Here is a 22628-nt window from a genome sequence, read left to right on the forward strand (position 1 = left end):
AGGGACTGGTCTTTCCTCTGTCATCACCCCAGTGCAAGAACAAGTAATCATATAACCATATCTGCCAGTTAGATTGCATTCTCTATTTGAATCACCTCATTATTTTCTTCCTCACTTTCAGACTGAGGTTCCAACTTTTGATTCTCACCTTCAGGGCTCCACACAAGTCTGTTTCTGCTTGCATCTCTGGTCTAACTTCTTCCTATTCCCCAGCTTGCTCCTATTTCCCCCTTCTGCTTCCTCCAAAATACTCAATTTATAACCATCAACTGTTGCCTTCATACATGAAATAATCTCTCTCCCTCTTGTGTGGCAAGCAGACTCTTGCTCATTTTCTGTAACGCTTTTCATTAATTCACTAAAGTCAGAAGCAGCATGGAGTGGAATCTCTGCGCAGTGTTTTGACACTGAACTGTCATCTGATCATTTGATATATTGTCTAATTTAGGTTGTAAGTCCTTTGGAACATCAACTGTCTTCTTTTCTGGACATTTAAACTAATGGACACCACTTAATAAATGTAATCAAATTTATGTTAACAAAATATTCAGGATGCACATTGAAACAAGCAAAAGTGAGGAAATGACTGTTAAGACTACATACACATCCTTAACTCTGTCCCCTTGTACGTATGCCCTGTGATCTGGTCTTTAATTACATGATCACTTAACCGTTTCTTAAATTTATGTATCTCATTACCTTGGTCAAATTAAAACACAGTTTTGTTGTGTAGCAATACTTGTCTCTTAGGCAGGAAGAGTTTTAGCTAGGGCTAGGAAATTCAAGTGGTAATAGTTCAAATACTACACTGGTATTGCGGTATAATGCAATATTAATATACTACTGTGATGAGCACCTTAGCAATACCTAGGTGTGGGTGCTAATAACAGGGAAGAACGGAGACTAGAATGGCTGCATAATTTATTTGGAGAGCCATGTAGTAAGTTGAGAAGCAGGACTTAGCTGGTGGGTTTCTCAGGAAACCTAATATTCAGACTATGCTAGTAAGATTAAAGAAGGAAATTCCAAGACACTGGATCACTGGAAGAGAGATGCATTTGTAGAACCCTAGTTAGGGGAAACTTAGGTATCTATAATAAAAGACTTTTATTTTATTTATACATTTGTGAATATGCTTATATTCCACACTAAATGTGTCTAGTCCTTGCCCAGTGCGTCAGTTGCTATGAAGTGTTGGGAGGGTAATGTGAGTAAAACTGGAGAGGATTCTCTGAGCTTGGAAGACAGGAGTGGCAGGGAAAGCAAGGTGTCATCTGAACTGCATTCTGTAAACTTCTGCAAAAACCTTGCTTTTTCTTACCAAAGAATATTATCTGGTACAACATAATGCAATTTAAGAGAGTGTTTAGACTTTGTATGTATATGCTGTATATTTTATGTATATACAGTATAGCGCATTTTTATTTTTGGTACATCTATAATTTCTATTTCCCAAAAGATTGTTGTATTTTGATGTCTGTGAAAAACACTTTTGTTGCAAAGATATAAGTTCACATGAGCTGTTAGTACTTCACAAATGTTGCACTTGGTCACAAATTTCAGTCTTGTCTTTTGATTCTAGAAATGATTTGATGGAGCCTACGTGGATACAGCCAGATAGACTGAGCCCAAGAGTCCAACTCTCTCACCCACAACCTCTTGCTGGCTCAAGTGGAGGACTTTTCTCCCAGCTTTTGGATCTGGAGCAGATGGGCCTTTTGCCAAAGGACTTTGACTCAGTACTGTCAACCAGGAGGAACCACAACACAGCTGTGGGATCCTTGACTTTGACACCTCAGCCTTACCTGACTTCATCTGCTGCACAGCAAGATCTCTTGGTAAAGCCTGGTGCCAGCCAATATAAGAGTAAACTGGATCGTATTGAAGCCCTGAAAGCTACAGCTGCTTCTTTGTCTAGCAGAATTGAAAGTGAAGCCAAGAAGTTAGCTGGGGCTGGCATCAACTATGGCTCAGTGTGGAACTCTGAGCAACTACTGCTGGGGAAGCAGGATGATGGACACTGGGCTAAGGCTGTGAGTCCCCCTGTGAGAGAGGATAATGAAGATGTTTTCTCAGCCAGAATTCAGAAAATGTTGGTTACTTGTGTGTCTCATACAACCTTTGATGATAACCTTCCTGGAGTGGGCAACCTTAGTGAATTTAAAAAGCTCCCTGAGACTATCAGGCCTCATACTGCTGCAGTCAGCCTTGGAATGAGATCCCCAGCGAGTCACAGACCTGAAGGAATATTAGGACATTTATCAAAGAGGCAAACTGACTCCCCTGGGTCTGAAAATCAGGCTTATAGTCAAAACAAAGGCATAATTCCTCACAATTCCAGCACAGATTCAATCAGTGAAGGACCTCTTCTAAGTGAGGGGAGTCTCTCTGAGGAGGAAGGTGACCAACGTAGGCAGTCTCCTTTGAAAATTGTTGAGGTGTTAAAAGAAAAGGAGTTCTGTGTTGGGGAGAGAACTGCTTTTGAGCCCATAAAAGAGTTTCAGAAGGAGGCAGAAAAGTATTTACCACTTTTCACACAGACAAGTGGCACACAAAGCAAGGGACCATGGGAGGAACTGGCCAAGGGAAGTCCACATAGTGTCATCAACATATTTGCAAAATCTTACCAACTACATGGAAAAGGTAAGGAAAAGAAATGGAAATATTACACCGGGGAATCTTGTGTATATTCATAATTTTCATATTGACTGCATTTTGTAGTTGAATTCACTGGTGATGACTCAGTTTTCAAGAATCTCAATAAATATGAAGATGGATTAATAAGGAACTGTTAATAAGGCATAAGTGTGAATGAGGAAGTGTTATTTATTCCACAAGAACCAGGGTCACCCAATGAAATTAATAGGCAGCAGGTTTAAAACAAACAAAAAGAAGTACTTCTTCACATAATACACAGCCAACCTTGGAACTCGTTGCCAGGGGATGTTGTGAAAGCCAAAACTATAACTGGGTTCAAAAAAGAATTAGATAAGTTCATGGAGGATAGGTCCATCAGTGGCTATTATCCAGTATGGTCAGGGATGCAATTCCATGCTCTGGATGTCCCTAGTCTCTGACTGCCAGAAGCTGGTTGTGGACAATACGGGATGAATCACTCGATTACCTGTTCTGTTCATTCCCTCTGAAGCACCTGGCATTGACCCTTGTCGGAAGACCAGATACTGACCTAGGTGGACCATTGCTCTGATCTGCTATGGCCATTTTTACGATTCACAGGAAAGTTTTATGGATGTAGTTTTGAGTAATAAGTGATTGACCTGATTTTATTTTTTCCTGCTCCATGAAAAGAATTCCATTGTTTTTGGAAGCAGAAGACTGCTTTTGTGTTTAGGTTGCTACACTCCTGCAGAGTGTAGGTAATTAGAACGTTGGACCTATTCAACTGTTAAATGCAACACAGTCTAATTTGGGAGTGAATTGTATTTTTAAAATGTATTTAACATGATTTTAGAACATTGAACTATATGTGGTACAAGTTAATTTTATATATTTTTAGAATTGTATACTTAGGTTTTATCAGGTATCTTGTCATATCCAAAGTACTATGCTACACCTAACTATCTTGGGTTGGGTTTGAGGATCAGAATGTGTTTGATAGATGACTTCACCCCTGACAATACCAAACAATTTCTCCATAGAAATCTCCCTAACTACTACTTCTTTGTAAGCCACTTGTATTTTTCTCTTTCCCTCCCCATTCTGTTCATCTCAATTCCATATATGCTCAGTGTCCCTTTAAATATACTTCAGATGCATGCTGTTGTGGACATCTTTCAGTTTGGCATCTATAACTATTTTCAGACCACTTTGCCAGCTTCTGGGTTGGAAAGCTTTTTTTTTTAAATTAAATAGTAAAAGGGTCTTGAGGCTGAGAAAAAGGTAAGTCCTGCCCCTCTTCTTTCTTTTCAGGTTTCTTTAATGTAGCTGGGCAAGTGGAGCCAACAGGGAGAGCTGAGCCAGTGGTTGGGAGTATGCTTCCTCCTACCACTGCTCCATTTCAAATCCACCCACCAATCCCACCGATGCGATTTCTTAAGTGAGTTATTTCTAACAAAAGGATCAAGCTTTGTGCCAAAGCTTTAACAGCATTTCATCCCGTTCTCTTCCCATTTCAGTTATTCCAGGAAGATGGAATGCATATTATTTGCAAGTAGTAATGTCAGTGACTGTATATATGCCAGATTCTCTTTGCTCACCGAAATAATGCTGCACAATCAGGGGTAGGTTACTTTGGTAGAGGGTAGATTTTTTTTTTTTTTTTTTTAACTTTAACTCTTCATATGTTGTCTTATCCAGTGGTAGCTCTGAAAAATAGTTTGGCAGACAACAGACAGTTAATGAACTGAGATCTCTGTAGCAATCTCTGGTCTTCATAGATTAGGCGCTGGTGGTATATCAATAGGCAGGATCTTTCTTACTAAGTGAGCAAGTTTATAGTGTTAATTGCTCTATTTGGTGCCTTGTTGCATATTTTCCAGAATTTTCATGCAGGACATTGCATTCCATTCTTGTACATAGCTATTCTGTCCTTTTACCAGTGCACTTAATTCTCCTCTGTGAGGCACTTGCTCTTGCCTTCAGGTACTGTAGTCATTTGCTGCTGAATGTTTTCCACAAGTTAGTTTACATTATGTCCTTTTGGATTATTTTTTTCATTCTTCAAAGATGATGGAATTTACTCCCTCTAGCTCTCCAGATGGCTCCACTCCCAAGCATCATGTTATTCAGATAATGTTTTCTAAGTGGCTTGTTACTTCAGTATAGAAAAGAGGCAGAATATAGTTGACATTGTGTATTAGACATCCAATGGCAGTTCTATCATGTTCATTTAGCATGCTTCTTTTGGGAAGACATTCTTTCTTGCTCAGTACTGGTGGAAGTATTTAAGGCCTGCAGCCTCATTGCCTGTCATGTGAGCTACATGGAGTTTAGTATCAACTGTCTTATTTTTTTTATTTTATTTTTTTCCCCTTTTTCACAGGATTTGAGGAAAGGTCAAATGGAGGGTCTCCAATCTTGCGACCTTTACTTCCTACCATGAGCCCTCCAGATAGTGTTGTTTCGTATGAAGATGACTTTGTTTCATCACAGGGCAGTGGAACTTTGACAGACAAACAGATTGCTCTTGAGCCTAGGTAATTATGTAGAAACATTTGGAGAAAATCTAAATGAAAAATGATACTGAATTTTTGAGAGTACTTATAAGCAGCTTCCCTTTTGCATCAAGTAATGTGTGGATAGCCCCCAAAAGGGTACTGTTACACTATTTTATCCCATTAGTGAAAAAGGCGATTCCTTACAGTAGGATTTGGCAAACTATTTACAGTAGAACCTCAGAGTTAGGAACATCTCAGGAATGGAGGTTGTTCATAACTCTGAAACATTCATAACTCTGAACAAAACATTATGGTTCTTTCAAAAGTTTGTAACTAAACATTGACTTAATACAGCTTTGAAACTTTACTATGCAGAAGAAAAATGGCAGTTTTTACCATCTTAATTTAAGGAAACGGTTTCCTTACCTTGTCAAATCTTTTTTATTTTTATTTTTTAATTCCCTTTATTTTTAGTAGTTTACATTTAACACAGTACTGTACTGTATTTGCTTTATTTATTTATGTATTTATTTATTTGGTCTCTGCTGCTGCCTGATTGCGTACTTCTGGTGCCAAATGAGGTGTGTGGTTGACCGGTCAGTTCATATCTCTGGGGTTCATAACTCTGAGGTTCTGCTGTATCTGTGGCCTACACAGCTAATATGTCAAGCCACATGGCCTCGGAGCAAGCAGTGTAGGACAGAGAATTGAGTACTCCTGAAACCTAATCCTGGTTCTGCCCTGACTTCTTATGTGGGCTTGGGCAAGTCACTTAACTCTTCTGGGTCTGTTGCCCCATCTGTAGAATGTGAGAATAATAGTTCCTAAGCTTTCATAGCTGTTATGAGGCTTAATGTTCAAAACATTTTGAAGATATTAAGCCCTATATAATTGCCAACTTATAATTTATTACGGTCTTTTTGTAGGTTTCAGAGTGGTAACCATGTTAGTCTGTATCAGCAAAAAGAACGAGGAGTACTGGTGGCACTTAGAGACTAACAAATTTATTTGAGCATAAGCTTTCGTGGGCTAAACCCCACTTCATCGGATGCATGCAGTGGAAAATACAGTAGGAAGATATATATACACAGAGGACATAGAAAAATGCCATCCTGATTATCACTACAAAAGTTTTTTTTCTCCTGCTGATAATAGCCCACCTTACTTGATTACTCTCATTATAGTTAGTATGGCAACACCCATTTTTTCATGTCCTCTGTGTATATATATCTTCCTACTGTATTTTCCACTGCATGCATCCGATGAAGTGGGTTTTAGCCCACGAAAGCTTATACTCAAATAAATTTGTTAGTCTCTAAGGTGCCACAAGTACTCCTCGTTCTTTTGTCTTTTTGTAGTAGTTGTTGTAAATGTCTAGAATTTTTTCAAGGTTCCAGTAAGGTTTAGTAACAGAAATATATTTTTTTAAAATTCTGATAGAATTTTGAAACCTTTTCTGTAGCTGCTTGGAATTTCAAGACCATGACATTCCAGATCTTCCAATTTATTGTGAAAATGGTTGGTTCTTCTTCGAGTGATTGCTCATATCAATTCCAGTTAGTTGTGTGCGTGCGCCGCGTGCACGGATGTCGGAAACTTTTACCCTAGCAGCTACCCATCGGGCTGGCTGGGGAGCCCCCTGGAGTGGTGCCGAAATGGCGATCTGTATAAGCCCCTGCTGGCCCGACCCTCCTTTGGTTCCTTCTTACCGCCTGTGACGGTTGTTGGAAGAGTGATCTCTTGTCTTATCAAGTGTTCCACTTATCCCTAGCGTTCTCTTATCTTCATTGTAAATAGTTAGTAGTTAGTAAGTTTTAATTGTTTTTCTATAGTATTAAGTGTAGTTTAGCTGTTGAGGGCAGTCTCGTCAACGACTGCCCTGCGGGGCCCTGGGGCATGCCGTCTCAGGGCTTCAAGCCTTGCAAGTCTTGCAACAGGCCCATGCCTACGGGCGACCCCCACGATTCCTGTCTCAGGTGTCTGGGGGAGGGCCATCAAGCGGACAAGTGCAGGATTTGTAAAGCGTTCAAACCCCGGACGCGTAAAGAGAGGGAGTTTCGTCTTAGGCAACTCCTCATGGAGTCGGCCCTGCGGCCCTCTCAAGACGCGGGCCCGAGTGCGTCGGTACGGAGCGTCCCTCCAGCGGTACCATCTTCGGCACCGCAGAAGATCCCGCGCTCATCTCGGGACCGGCGATCTCCCAGGCCCCAAAAACGTCCACCTCGGCACCGTTCCCATTCCCTTGTTGCTGCCAAGAAGCAAGCCGTGGGAGGACCCCCTGTTAGGATTAAGACAGTTACCAAGGTCCCGACAGAGCAAGACCCTGGCCAGACCTCTAAGCAGGCCACCATGCCTAGATCTCTTCAGGCCACCCCTCCACACGGGACGGTGCAAGTAGAAGAGATCATTCTACCGTCCACGCCGGACACCTTAGAGGCGGCGAGAGGTCTCATCGAGATGACTGCTCTGGTGACTCCGGTCCCAGCACGGGTCCCTGTGCCATCCAAGGGCAAACCGGCGATGTTCGGGCTGTCAGCCCTCAGACCAGCATCTCATTCCTGCTCAGAGTCCCGGCGCCGTTTTGAGTCCCAGCACAGCCCCAGGTCTCGGTCTGACTCGCGGCGCTGATCCCGTGGTCTCGAACCTCAGAGCCATTCCCGCTCAAGGTCGCTTTCAACTGCGCGAACATGGTCCCGCTCGAGGTCCAGGTCACGACTGGTGACCTCGTGGCACCGCTCGGACCGAAGAGGTACGGGTTCCCAATCCCCGCGTCAACGATCGCCACGGCACCGGTCCGCGGTCCAACACCGCTCCCCGTCACTGCACCGCTCACCAGTGCGGCACCGCTCACCAGCGCGGCACCGTTCGCCAACATGGCACCGGTCGCGATCAGCCTCACGGCGCTGATCCCGGCACGACCTGCGCCTTCCAAGAGACTCGGTGCCTGCTTTAGTCCACTCCCGCACCGCCCCTCCTTGGCCGTCGCAGTCCTGATCCCCTTCTGGCAGTTCGGAGAGAGCCTCAGGGGTCTCGGACATCCCTCATTCTGGCCCAGGGAGCCTCGGCCAAGTTCCACCAGCGTCCCACTGGCAGTCCCAGTGGCAGTTTTGGACACCCTGGGCATACCATCAAGCCCAGGGCGCTCCCCCAGTTGCCCGGCCGCCGTCTCGCTCGAGCGCCATGCCTCCTGAGGCAACTCTCAGCTGTCCTCCTCCTGACCCAGACCAAACTGTGGAGCCAGCACCTGCGATAGAGGCTACCCCAGCTCCCCAGGAGGAGCCACCCATGTCCGACCAGGATGCTACATCCGCACCGGCCCTCCCAGTGGAGTCGTCCTCGTCCTCCCCTGATGAGGCTGTGGCTGGCACGTCCACGTCTGGGCCACCCCCGATGGACTTTAGGGTCCTCCAAGAATTGCTGAGGCGTGTGGCCTTCAATATGAACCTCCAAATTGAGGAGGTTGTGGAGGATGAGGATCCCATGGTGGACATTCTAGGCCCGGAAGGGCCCTCCAGGGTGGCCCTTCCCATGAATAAAACCATCCAAAACAATGCAAAGACTCTCTGGCAAATCCCAGCCTCCATTCCCCCCACAGCTAAGGGGGTAGAAAGAAAGTACTTTGTCCCCACCAGGGTTATGAATACACCTCTACCCCGATATAACGCGACCCGATATAACACGAATTCGGATATAACGCGGTAAAGCAGCGCTCCGGGGGGGGCCGGACTGCACACTCTGATGGATCAAAGCAAGTTCGATATAACACAGTTTCACCTATAATGTAGTAAGATTTTTTGGCTCCTGAGGACAGCGTTATATTGGGGTAGAGGTGTACCTTTTTACCCACCCTGCCCCATGTTTGCTTGTGGTAGACACGGTAAATGCCAGGGAGAGACAGGGCCAGCAAGGGCCTGCTCCCAAATCAAAAGACTCAAAACGGCTGGACCTTTTTGGGAGAAAGGTTTATTCTATTGGGGGTCTCTCGCTGTGGATTGCTAACCAGCTGGCGATCCTCAGTAGGTACAATTTTAACTCTTGGTCTGAGGTCCTCAAATTCCAAGATCTTCTCCCAGCAGAGGCTCGTACAGAACTGGGGGCCATTGCTGAGGAAGGTAAACTGGTTGCTAGGACCTCCCTCCAGGGTTCCCTCGATGCTGCGGACGCAGCTGTGCGCACTCTGGCGTCAGGAATCGCTATGCGGCGGAATGCCTGGCTTCAGTCCTCTGGCCTCCTGCCCGAGGTCCAGCATACCATCCAGGACCTCCTTTTCGATACCCAGGGCTTGTTTGCGGATCAAACTGACTCCCGCCTGCATACCTTAAAGGACACGAGAAACACCATTAAGTCCCTAGGTATGCATACCCCGGCTAACCAGAGGAAGCCCTTTAGGCCACAGACCACCCAGCAACGTCCTTTCTCTCCTAGACCGAGGCAGGACCCGTCTCGTCGCAGAGGTAGATACTTTCGATGTAGACTGTCTCGCCCCTCCTCTGGACAAGGTCAAGGACAGTCTAAGCCACCCGCGGGCCCTAAGCGCCCATTTTGAAGGTGCGCCAGAGGACGGATTACCAGTTCTTACCCGAGACAGTTATCCCTTTCTGAACCGTCTATCCCGTTTCTACCATGCCTGGTCCCATATTACCTCGGACCGTTGGGTCCTCCACATGGTGCAGATGGGATATTCTATCCATTTCCATTCCATCCCGCCCTCCCACCCCCCCTTCCCTGTCCCTCTTCAGGGTCCCTTCTCACGAGCAACTCCTCATCCAGGAGATTCAATCCCTCCTTGCCCTAGGGGCAGTGGAGGAAGTTCCTCGGGAGCTCAGCGGCAAGGGTTTTTACTCCTGCTACTTCCTTGTCCCCAAGGCAAAGGGAGGCCTAAGACCTATTCTGGACCTCAGGAAGCTCAAAAAGTACATCGTCAACCTGAAGTTCCATTTGGTCTCCTTAGTCACTATCATCCCTTCACTGGATCCGGGAGACTGGTATGCCGCCCTCGATATGAAAGACGCATACTTTCACATATCGATTACTCCGCCTCACAGATGTTTCCTCCGTTTTGTGGTGGACAAGACGCACTATCAGTTCACAGCCCTCCTGTTTGGCTTGTGCACAGCCCCCCGCGTCTTTACCAAGTGCATGGCGGTCGTGGCTGCCTTCCTTTGCTGACACCACGTACACGTCTTCCCGTACCTAGACGACTGGCTTATACGGGGCCGGTCTCACCATCACGTCCAGTCGCAGGTACCCCTACTCATGGACACGTTCACTCGCTTGGGTATCATGGTAAACCTCAGCAAGTCCGTCCTCGCCCCTACTCAAACTATAGAGTTTATAGGAGCAGTCCTGGATGCAAACCAAGCGAGGGCTTTCCTTCCGGAAGCACGGCGCCTGGCTATAGCAAGCATAATTACCAGCCTCTGCAAGTTTCCCACCACCACAGCAAGGCAGTGCCTCAGGCTGCTGGGTCACATGGCATCCTGTACATACGTGGTGCAACGTGCCAGGCTAAGGCTCAGGCCGCTTCAGACGTGGTTGGCGTCTGCCTATCGACCGGGACACGACAGCCTAGAAATGGTCCTCACGGTCCCAAAGTGCACACTCGACTCCCTGCAGTGGTGGCTGGACCCTCAGATGGTGGGTGCCAGGGTCCCGTTCCATCCACCCCAACTCACTTTGACTCTGGTTACAGATGCATCTGCCCTGGAATGGGGAGCCCACCTCGGCAGCCTGACAATGCAGGGCTTATGGCATGAGAGCGAGCTGTCGCTGCACATCAACATCAGAGAACTCAGGGCGATCCGCCTTGCGTGCCAAGCCTTTCTTCCCCACTTGCGGGGCCACTGCATAGCAGTCCTAACGGACAACACCACGGCCATATTCTACCTGAACAAGCAAGGCGGAGCTCGGTCATCGCGGCTCTGCCAAGAAGCCCTCTTTCTGTGGGACTTCTGCTTAGCCCACTCCGTCAACCTTCAGGCCTTGTACCTGCCGGGTGTCCAAAACGTTCTGGCGAATACTTTGAGCAGGCGTTTTCTGACTCACGAATGGTCCATACGCCCGGATATCATTCCATTTTCCGCACCTGGGGATTTCCCCGAATCAACTTGTTTGCTTTGCGGACCAACAGAAAGTGTCCAGTTTTCTGCTCCTTCCGGAGTGTCAGCCCTTGCTCGTTAGCGGACGCCTTTCAGATCACGTGGTTGGGCTAGTTGCTGTATGCCTTCCCACCATTCCCGCTGGTTCACAAGGTGCTCCTCAAGATCTGCCGGGATAAGGCAGATGTCATAGTGGTAGCCCCTGCCTGGCCGCGTCAGTGTTGGTACCCAACCCTGCTGGACCTGTCAATTCAGGCCCCTCTACGCCTTCCTCTCGACCCCGACCTCATCTCCCAGACCCACGGTCGTCTCCTACACCCGGACCTTCAGTCGCTCCACCTCATGGCCTGGAGGATCCGTGGCTGAACCAGGCTGAACGCGCCAGTTCGGATTCGGTAATGTGGGTGCTTCTGGAAAGTCGCAAGCCGTCGACTAGGCTTACCTACAAGGCTAAGTGGAAGAGGTTTTCCAGCTGGTGCGCTCAGTGGCAGGTGCCCCCGCCCCAGGCTTCCATTCCGTGCATCTTGGACTACCTGATGTCCTTAAAGGACCAGCACCTAGCCTTTGGATCCCTTAAGGTCCACCTTGCGGCCATTTCTGCATTTCACCCAGGCGCAGCGGGGCGCTCGGTGTTTGCACACCCGGTCGTGCGGCGTTTCCTCAAAGGCCTGGAGAAAATCCATCCTCCAACGAAGCCACCCTTACCTGCATGGGACCTTTATCTTGGTCCTCTCCTGTCTTATGGGCCCTCCTTTCGAGCCGCTGGCCACCTGCTTTCTTCTCTATCCCTCCGAACTACGGGCTCTCATGTGTGAGCCGCCCTATACCATCTTTCATAAAGATAAAGTCCAACTAAGACCTCATCCGGCTTTTCTACCAAAAGTGGTGTCCCGCTTCTACGTGAGCCAGGATATCTTCCTACTGGTTTTCTACCCAAAACCGCATGCTGACCTACGTGAACAACGCCTCCATTCTCTCGACGTTAGAAGGGCACTCGCCTTCTATATAGTCCGGACAAAGCCCTTTCGTAAAACAACTCAGTTGTTCATCGCCATTGCGGAATGGATGAAAGGCACCCCGGTCTCCTCTCAGCGAATATCTTCGTGGATTACCGGGTGTATTCGTGCTTGCTATAACCTGGCAAATGTCCCTCCGCCTGCTGTTACGGCTCACTCCACAAGAGCTCAGGCGTCGTCAGCTGCCTTTCTGGCACACATTCCTCTCCAGGAAATCTGCAGAGCTGCCACGTGGGCCTCGGTTCATACCATCACATCCCACTATGCCATCATCCAGCACTCTCGGGATGATGCAGCCTTTGGCAGAGCGATCCTTCAATCTGCAGTTCCTTGACTCCGACCCCACCTCCGAGGTAAGGCTTGGGAGTCACCTAACTGGAATTGATATGAGCAATTACTCGAAGAAGAAAAAACGGTTACTTACCTTTCTGTAACTGTTGTTCTTCGAGATGTGTTGCTCATATCTATTCCATTCCCCCCACCTTCCCCTCTGTCGGAGTAACCGGCAAGAAGGAACTGAAGGGGGGTCGGGCTGGCAGGGGCTTATATAGATCGCCATTTTGGTGCCACTCCAGGGGGCTCCCCAGCCGGCCCGGCGGATAGCTGCTAGGGTAAAAGTTTCCGACATCCGTGCACGTGGCGCGCGCACACACCTAACTGGAATAGATAGGAGCAACACATCTCGAAGAACAACAGTTACAGAAAGGTAAGTAACCGTTTTATTCAAATTTCTTGCTGAATTTTTTTCAAATTTTTTTTCAAAATTCAGCGACATCGAATTTTCCATCTTTATAGCTCAGATTTGAGGGGTTTGGAGACAGGTGAGAAGCGACAACCCTAACAACTTTGTGGGGAAGGAGGGCAGCAACATGTTTGTCTACAGTTTTTGTCTAGGCCTGAATAAGTGGAGGACTGAGCACATTTTTCATTTTCATTATATGGCTAGCTGTAAAAATGTTCTCTTACCGAAGAAAACAAATATTACAATTTAGCTTCTAATACAACTTACCACCTTTCACATAAGACTATCCCTTTAATTTTTTTCATAAATGCATGACCCTATTGAAAAAGTCTATAGTTCTACAAGTTTATCAATAATATCAGACGTCCATGTGTAATTTAGATTTCCATCAACTTAAGGGTAATACATATGTGTATCCAAATCTGTAATTGAATGCCCATAAAAACTTGTATCTGAAATTATGCAAATATCCGTCTTTTGTAATTTTACATCGGCTGAATTTCAGTGTACACAGAATCAGGTCTAAGGCCTGGGATACACTAGCGGGGTGGTTCAAACTAAGATACGCAACTTCAGCTACGCTAGTCGCGTAGCTGAAGTCGAAGTATCTTAGTTCGACTTACCTGGCCGTCCTCACGGCGGCAAGTTGACTGCCGCGGCTCCCTCGTTGACTCCGCTTACTCCTCCTGCCAAGGTGGAGTATGGGTGTCGATTCGCGGATCGATTTATCACGTCCAGATGAGACGCGATGAATCGATCCCCGATACATCAAACACTGCCCGCCGATCCGGCAGGTAGTATAGTCATACCCTAAGTTCTGAGTGTCCTAGCAACTTGCTACCAATATCTAATAGCAAAAGTCATCTTGTTTCTCAAGATGGATTTGTAATGCGGCAATATAAAATTGGCCCTGATTTTAGTCATCTGTCTCCTCAAGAAAGTCATGTAGATTTCTTGTGGCATGGAAGAGAGGAGTTGGGAATCTTCTGCTAGTGTTTTTTGTTCTATGGCAGTATCAGTGGCAGCAGCAATTCCAGCATTCAAGAAGAGCTTCCCAGCAGGAAGTCTCCCCATGAACACCGATCTATAGAGCTAACCTCCCAGCATTCACCTGGACCCTGGTCTGCAGCATCTTCTCGCTCATCTGGATCTTCTAAAAGGAGAGGGAAAAAGGAAAGTAAGTACAGTGCCGAGTGTAGACTCACTTTTATCACTTTTGTCAGCTGGTTATTTTCGTATGCTCACATTTTTAAAGGATTTTTTCTGGGATTATTTAGTGTGATTGATTAAGCATTTTCACTTATCCAGGGGTTGATGGTACAGCATCTGTAATCTAGTACCAGTATAGTAGGAAGCCTTGTTTACTCTTAACCCTGTATGAAAATGTCTGCTTCCATTACATTACTATTCTAAAGAGAAAGCAAATGTCTGTTTTCAGCAGTTACTTTCTCATGCTTTGACCATGTAAGATGCTCATTTGTAACTCAGTCTGTTACAAATTTGGTGAATATTGAAACCGAGTTGTTAACGCTATTTCTACCAGAAACCTCACTGTACAGTTTGGGGTGATCCTTTTTTTGGCCTTGTCATATAGTAACTTCTAAAAACAAACAGTTGAGAAACTTAATAGTATCGTGATAAAATGTGCTATATTAAGCAAACTGTCTAAAAATTACCTAGCTTTATTTTTTTTATATAACCTAGGGATTATCCTCAAATTCTAAAATTAATTTTAAAAAATCCATTCAGCTGCTGTGAAATTAAAATAATGGCCACCCTATACAATATATAGTCCATCATTAGGCTATGAAACATCTGTAGCTTATGCATAAATAAATATCAAGCCTCTTACAGTAGTTTCTGTTACATTAGAAACGGAGCAAAATATGATTTGACAAATGGGAAATTAGTTTTATGCTTTTAAAAAAACAAATAATGGACAGTAAGATGAGAATACTAAATTTTAAAATGTGGTTACAGTCAGAAAAGAAATTGTATCGTTGGAGGTTCCATATTTTCTCTGTGGCTTCTGTATCAGAATTCCTCAGTGTGCAAGTCAAGATAGGAATTTTTCTAACCACCACCACCACCACCACAAAAACTGATATTTTCAGTTTAAGTTGCCTGTAATTGTGTGTGCAGTTGGGGTTTAGCTAACTATTTTGATGAAGAATGTGTGAGGCAGAACAGAATTGGCTATTATACATTCATGGCTGGATTGGCTCTGCAGTGCAACAGGCACTCTATTACTAAATTTAAGTAGATGTGATTCAGAACAGGAGCTAGTCTTGAGTAAAAAGGTGCCATATTTATTTAAGAGCACTTTAGGCTAGACAAGGCCCTTTTTAAGTGAGGGAAACGTTCACTCAATTGTTTCTTTGTAGCTAATAACTGCTGAACTTTGGATTTAACTTTGCCGGTATTATACTTTGCAGGGATAGAATCTTTCAATGGAAGTTCACACCACTTTCCTGTGGAAGACGACAAAATAGTATCTGAGTCAGACCGTGGGTCCCAGCAAGCAAAGAAGTCCTTGCCTAATAGCAGAGTTTCTAATAGAGACCCTGAGCAGAATGCAGATACTGATAGCACTTTGGAAGAGTTGTCTGGACATTCTTTGATGAGGTAAAGTGGACCTTTATAAGACATCTTGCACATATTACTAGAACTTGGTGTTGAGTTTTAATATGTAGTGTGTAGTACAAGTGCAACCATAGTGTAGAGGTGGAGAAAGGATTTGCAGCTTGATCTGCTGTTTCAGCACTATATTGAATAACTTGGTATAAAAGTTTTAAATTATAGCCTGGCTCCTGAAAATTCTACCATCTATCTGGATAAGTTAGCAGTAGTAATTCACAACGTTTACTAGTGAGACACCTGTACTTGGCATAAACATAGTTTGAAAGATGCCAAGGGCCAAGGTTTTTCAGGAATTCTGGAAATATGTTGTCATAGCCCGCAGCTGTTCCACACTTGATGCTACCCAGTGTCTGTTACAGTGAATGGTTCTGGGCAGCTTCTGATCTGGTGTACACGTTTAAACCTACGCCATTCGTTCCTCACTTGTCTTCGCACCTGTTTCTCCAAAGGTGATCTGGCCACTTTAAGTAGGTATCCTGGTTGGGTGTCACAGAGGGTTGGCAGAGTGCAAGTGGCTGCTGTGCTACTCCAAGGCATTGGAGCAGACTCCAACACTTGCAGCTGGAGTGGATAAAGCTCATTCTCTCGGTCATCTCCTCCCATCTGGCTCGGCGAGCAGTGTCCAATGATTCGATCAGATGATCAGCGACTTCTGGGTCACCAGATGCCTCATACTGCTCAAGCAAGGCAGCGCTCTCATCGTCAAAACGGGATGTAGACCAGGCAGCAACCACGTGGGATGGCTCTGCAGGCTGCTTTATAGATAGCACCACAGAAGCGATGGTCGGTCTCATTTACCAAGATATGCCGGGCTGGTATTGTCACCACACTCTTCTCCAGTGCTTCCCTATATCTTCCCCAGTCAGCCTTTTGGAAGTTCCACTGCTTCTTTTTGGAACTCTTGACAACTGGGAGCTGTAGCCCTATATGGATCAGCAACAATCTCTGTTGGCTGTGTGGAAAGTTATTCAAGACTTGGTATGTTGCTGGCTGAGGATGGCCATGAACTGAACTGACCCAGCACAAGTCAGGAGAATAGTCATGATCCCATTGTGACGAACTGGGACTGTTCTTACTGTGGGCTTTGAATGCTGACAGGGGAGTGTGGCTAGGATAGTCTGCATTGGGGGATGGGAGACTGACCGACGGAGAATACCTGAAAATGTAACATGAGAATCCAGGAAGGGGTTAGAGGCCAGGCAACACCTTTGCCCGGGAAACTGAACAAAGGCTGTGGGAGGGGTCGCTGAAGGCAGAGTTTCGGGAGCTGGCTAGTGACCATGGCTGGGAGGCAGACGGGGCTCTGACCTCCCAGGGGGGCTAGGGTGCCCGGGGACGCCAAGATGGACCTAACTGAGGGGGTCCTGTAGTCTACACCTGCAAGACCTGTCTTGGACTGTATTCCTGTCGTCTAAATAAACCTTCTGCTTTACTGGCTGGCTGAGAGTCATGGTGGATCGCAGGAAGCCGGGGGTGCAGGGCCTGGTGTCCCCCCACTCTCCGTGACACCCATCTAGAAGAATGGAACGTGCCTTGCAGCTTAGCATCATGGATAAGGGTGAGATCATTTCGAGATGCTCAGGCTGCAAGTTGTTCACCGTCAGTGTCAACCTCCTTATACCCCCAGTCTGTGTGATGGCTGTTGAAGTCTCCAACATAGACAGCTGGGTGTGGCACACTTGGTAGAACCTGTTGGTTCCAGCTGATGCTTGGAGGCTTGTAAACATTTGCTAGCCAGATACCGCCAACCTGGATGGTGTCACAGAATTCAGTAGATAATAGCTGAGTGGCATCTGCGATATCGGCTTGAATGTATGTGGCTTGGCCGTGCTTTGGGTGTGCCACATGGCACAACAGGTCGAAGCCGTCGATACTGTAACGCCCAGCTTTGGCAGTTGCCGTGTGTGTCTTGCGAGCAAATTATATCGATAGTGTGTTGATGAGCAAGAACACTGAGTAAAGCATGCTAGGCAACTGACAAACCCTCCACGTTAGGTTATAACACGTAGGTGACTCCTCAATTTTCAATTCACCTCATACAAGTACCATAGTGCAATCTCTTTATCATGAAAGTGCAACTTACAAATGTAGATTTTTGTTGTTGTTGTTGTTGTTGTTGTTACATAACTGTACTCTAAAACAAAACAGTGTAAAACTTTAGCGTCCACAAGTCTACTTAGTCCTATTTCTTGTTCAACCAATCGCTAAGACAAACAAGTTTGTTTACATTTACGGGAGATAATGCTGCCCTCTTCTTATTTACAGTGTCACCTGTAAGTGAGAACAGGCATTTGCATGGCACTTTTGTAGCCGGCATTGCAAGGTATTTATGTGCCAAATATGCTAAACATTCATATGTCCCTTCATGCTTCGGCCACCATTCCAGAGGACATGCTTCTATGCTTATGATGCCCGTTTTAAAAAAAAAAGTGTTAATTCAATTTTTGACTGAACTGTATGTTTCCTGCTCTGTTTTACGCACATTCTGCCGTATATTTCATGTTATAGCAGTATTGGATGACCCAGCACGTTGTTCGTTTTAACAACACTTTCACTGCAAATTTGACAAAAGCGCAAAGAAGTTATCAATGTGAAATTTCTAAAGATAGCTACAGCACTTGACCCAAGGTTTAAGAATCTGAAGTGCCTTCCAAAATATGAGAGGGATGACGTGTAGAGCATGCTTTCAGACGTCTTAAAAGAACAACACTCCGATGCGGAAACTACAGAACCTGAACCACCCGAAAAGAAAATCAACCTTCTGCTGGTGGCATCTGACTCATGATGATGAAAGTGAACATGCGTCAATCCAAAGTAGTGCGGACCGTTATTGAGTGGAACCCGTCATCAGCATAGACGCATGTCCTCTGGAATGGTGGTTGAAACATGAAGGGACATACGAAGCTTTAGCACATCTGGCACATAAATATCTTGCCACGCCGGCTACAACAGTGCCATGCAAACATCTATTCTCTCTTTCAGGTGACATTGTAAACAAGAAGCGGGCAGCATTACCTCCTGACAGTGTAAATAGACTTGTTTGTCTGATTGGCTGAACAAGAAGTAGGACAGAGTGGACTTGTAGACTCTAAAGTTTTACATTGTTTTATTTTTGAGTGCAGTTTTTTTATATAATTCTACATTTGTAAGTTCAACTTCCATGATAAAGAGATTGCATTACAGTACTTGTATGAGGTGAATTGAAAAATACTATTTCTTGTTTTTTTACAGTGCAAATATTTGTAAACAAAAATAAATATGAAGTGAGCACTGTACACTTTGTATTCTGTGTTGTAATTGAAATAAATATATTTGAAAATGTAGAAAACATCCAAAAATATTTAAATGAATGATATTCTATTATTGTTTAACAGTGCGATTAATTTTTTTATTTGTGCGATTAATCGCAATTAATTTTTTTAATCGTTTGACAGCCTTAATTTTTCTACCTCACTGTTGATGTTAAGAACAGCCTTTAGGGTGCACCCAAGTGCAACATCAAATGTGCTCAGGCTTACCTCTCTTTCTCCTATTTTTTCTTTCTGGTTATATGCCTACCTGTTGACTTTTCAGATTTAGTTTCAGTTTTGTTGCAGCTACTATGGGTAAAAACCTTTGTGCAGGGGTGTGAAAGTGTGTGTGTGAGTTCTTCTCCCTCACCCCTGTCAGAACATTGCATCAGTGGTGGTGACGTACCGGTATATTAGACTGGAAGAGCAACTGATGAACAAAACATTGAAACAGACTCCACGCTATGCTGCCAAATTTACCAAATAAACGTGGAAAAATTAGAGACTTTTTTTTCTCTAGACTGCTTAATTATGATAGTCTTAGGTGTTATCTGTAGTAATAGCAGGTGCAAAACAGAAGTGATTTTCAAATTAACACTGTCCCTTTTAATCTTCATTTCTATACCAAACAACTGTAAAGAAAACCCTGGCCAATACAGGCATCTTTTAGTTTAATTGCTGAAAAGGCACTGAAGCTAGCTTTTCTTTTTCCATCTTCGCAAAGAGGAGTCTGTAAGAAGCTAAAAGAAATAGGCAGACTACCTATAAAGAGCTGTTGCAATCTCTGCCAGTAGAAACCACAAGAATGTCTCTTTGGCTGGGGTGACTGTGGGCTCCCTGATGAATGAGTTTATGACAGTGTGATGTTTTGTGCAAAGATGGGTTGCTGCTCCAAAGGAGTATAGTGGGGGAGAGAATTTAATACCCATCCTTGCTGCTGTTGCAGTTCATGTTTCCATTAACCATGTCATTGAAACTAAAATCTTGTCTCAAATCTCCTAAAAAGACATGCAAGTTAGTTTTCATGTGTCTGTTCACTGAGTGCATACAGAGTGATTGTGATGAATTGGCTTAGTTTAGTTGAAATATTGAACCCAGTATCGGGTTTGAAAACCACCTCCTGGCCTAATGAGACGAAATGAGTTGTGCCATTGTTTTAATGTGTGTCTGGGAGGCTTCCCCATGATTTAAGCATTGACTGTTGATCATCTTTGCTTTCAGAATTTTGGAATGTTAACATTTTTGTATGTATTTGAATCATTTTCTGAAAGTTTTTGGAAAGCGATGTACAGAAACTTCCCTCCACAGGCAGTTTTCATGTTGTATTTTATTAACTTCACCTCTACCTCGATATAACGCTGTCCACGGGAGCCAAAAAATCTTACTGCGTTATAGGTAAAACCGCATTATATCGAACTTGCTTTGATCCGTCGGAGTGCGCAGCCCCCCCCCCCCCCCCCCTCCCCGGAGCACTGCTTTACCGCGTTATATCAGTATTCGTGTTATATTGGGTCGGGGTAGAGGTGTATTACTATTTTAATGCAAATTTAGGACTCTTTGGCATTTACCTCATTTTGCAAAGGGAGATTAATATTTAAAGGTAACAGCTCTGTCATAGCCACTTGCACCTCTAGAGCATTTCTAAACTGTAAAGGGCTTCTATAATGTCAGGTTCTTCTGTAGGTTTAATTAATTTTCTGTAGGTAAAATTAAGTTCCTGGCCAAGACTTTCAAAACGAGGTGCCTAAAGTTAGACTCCTAAATCCATATTTAGGCGCCTGAATGTGGCCTGATTTTCAGAAGTGTCGAGTTCCTATCAAATTCCAGTGAAATTGATAGGAGCTGCTGGATAATCAGGCCACTTATTCTGGTGCCTAAGAATAGAATTAAGGGGCTAACCTTAGGCACTTATTTTTGAAAATCTTTGCCCCATGGTACAGAGAGAAGTTTGTATCTATGGGATAGTCAAGGAGTCCTATCACCTTTTGATGTAGTTATTTATGTGAAGGATTATAGGGTAATTTCTACAGTATGTTACTGGCCTTGATACTTTAATGACTGTTTATAAATTTGACTCATATGAGATTTTTTTCTCTGTTTAGAACCTGTAAGTAATCCTTGTTCCTTTATTATTTATATACTAACTATGCTTGATACTATAGAACAGGGGTCGGCAACCTTTCAGAAGTGGTGTGCCGAGTCTTCATTTATTCACTCTAATTTAAGGTTTCACATGCCAGTAATACATTTTAACGTTTTTAGAAGGTCTCTTTCTATAAGTCTATAATATATAACTAAACTATTGTTTTATGTAAAGGAAATAAGGTTTTTAAAATATTTAAGAAGCTTCATTTAAAATTAAATTAAAATGCAGAGCCCCCCGGACCAGTGGTCAGGACCCGGGCAGTGTGAGTGCCACTGAAAATCAGCTCGCGTGCCGCCTTCGGCACGCGTGCCATAGGTTGCCTACCCCTGCTATAGAACAACTTTATCAAAATGTGTCCCAAAGTGGAATGCATGTGTAACATCCCTGTAGTGAGCCATTTCTTAAATGCAGGGTAGGCACCTGCAAATCATAGGAGAGCATTCCTTGTACATAGTCTGTTCAAATGTAGACAAACAGGGGATTTAGCTTATTACTATGTAAACTGTCATCCTTGCATTTAAATGGCTGGGCATTGGAGAATACTGATCTTTTTCTGGTTTGATTTTTCTGTCAGTCTCTCAGACAAGGGAAGGTCCCAGAAGACCCCAACCTCTCCCCCATCTCCAGGCTCCCAGAAACTGTTACAGTTTGACTCTCTAGGAAATACAGCGGAAAGAGCCAGGTCCCCTGCAGGCTTTCCTGGGACTACAGCTTCAGGGTTCAAGCCCAATGTACCCATCTCTGACTTGAGCCTGGGAACTAGCAAGACAGGAGCAGCAGCAGTGGCTGGTGAGCTGGCTCCATTCAAGCCCAACTAATTCCATAAAACTTCCTCTTTTTTTTTTTTTTCTCTTCGTATTTATGTATAGTTTCTATGATGCAGGCTAAGGGCTTGTCTACACTTGAAATGCTACAGCTGCAGTGCGACAGCTGCATTGCTGTAGCACTTCAGCACAGACACTCGTGTCATCGTAGGTAATCCACCTCCCCAAGAGGCAGAATTCTTCTGTCAACCTAGCGCTGCCTACACAGGGACTTAGGCTGGCTTAACTACATCATTCATGGGGTGTGAATTTTTCACACCCCTAAGCAGGATAGCTGGGTCGATCTAATTTTTTTTGTGTAGACCAGCCTTAAGTCCTATAAATGTTAAATAGTAAGTATTCTCTTACAGGATCCATGCGCTTCTCTCCTGCTGGTCTCCAGCATCGTTTGTCAGCAGAGCTCAACTACCTGAGTGCCATTGAAGAATCTGTACGACAACTCTCAGATGTAGAACGAGTGCGGGGCATATCACTTGCCCAGCAGGAGAGTGTTTCACTGGCTCAAATCCTAAAGGTGACTGGAAACTTTTTTTTACTTGCTTTAACCCTCTTGTTCTGTATTTTGTGAGGAAAAAATAACCAAAGCATTGTAATTGAAATAGTTCTGCTGATGATTTGAAACAATCCACAGCTGAGGTGATGCAGTCTATTTGAAAATGTCCAATATATTCTAAGATCAATACCTGCATCATCTTCCCTGTTCTTATCAACACACCAGTAATGAGTCAGGAGCTCCTACCATTAGTATGTCATTG

At 44.7% G+C, this 22628-nt stretch overlaps 1 protein-coding gene across 1 annotated transcript in view; it reads left to right on the forward strand.

The window, feature by feature from the left end:
* Positions 1-22628, forward strand: part of LOC112105858 (centrosome-associated protein 350-like) — a 160742-nt gene that overhangs the window by 71192 nt on the left and 66922 nt on the right. The window contains exons 12-17 of the mRNA XM_026655416.1: positions 1583-2643; positions 5003-5156; positions 13987-14150; positions 15409-15598; positions 21624-21838; positions 22224-22387. Of these exons, the coding sequence (XP_026511201.1) occupies positions 1583-2643; positions 5003-5156; positions 13987-14150; positions 15409-15598; positions 21624-21838; positions 22224-22387 (1948 nt within the window). The remainder of the gene's footprint in view (positions 1-1582; positions 2644-5002; positions 5157-13986; positions 14151-15408; positions 15599-21623; positions 21839-22223; positions 22388-22628) is intronic.

The sequence above is a fragment of the Terrapene carolina genome, unplaced genomic scaffold (genome assembly GCF_002925995.2).
Source record: "Terrapene carolina triunguis isolate 2854851 unplaced genomic scaffold, T_m_triunguis-2.0 Scaffold210, whole genome shotgun sequence".
NCBI lineage: Eukaryota > Metazoa > Chordata > Testudines > Emydidae > Terrapene > Terrapene triunguis.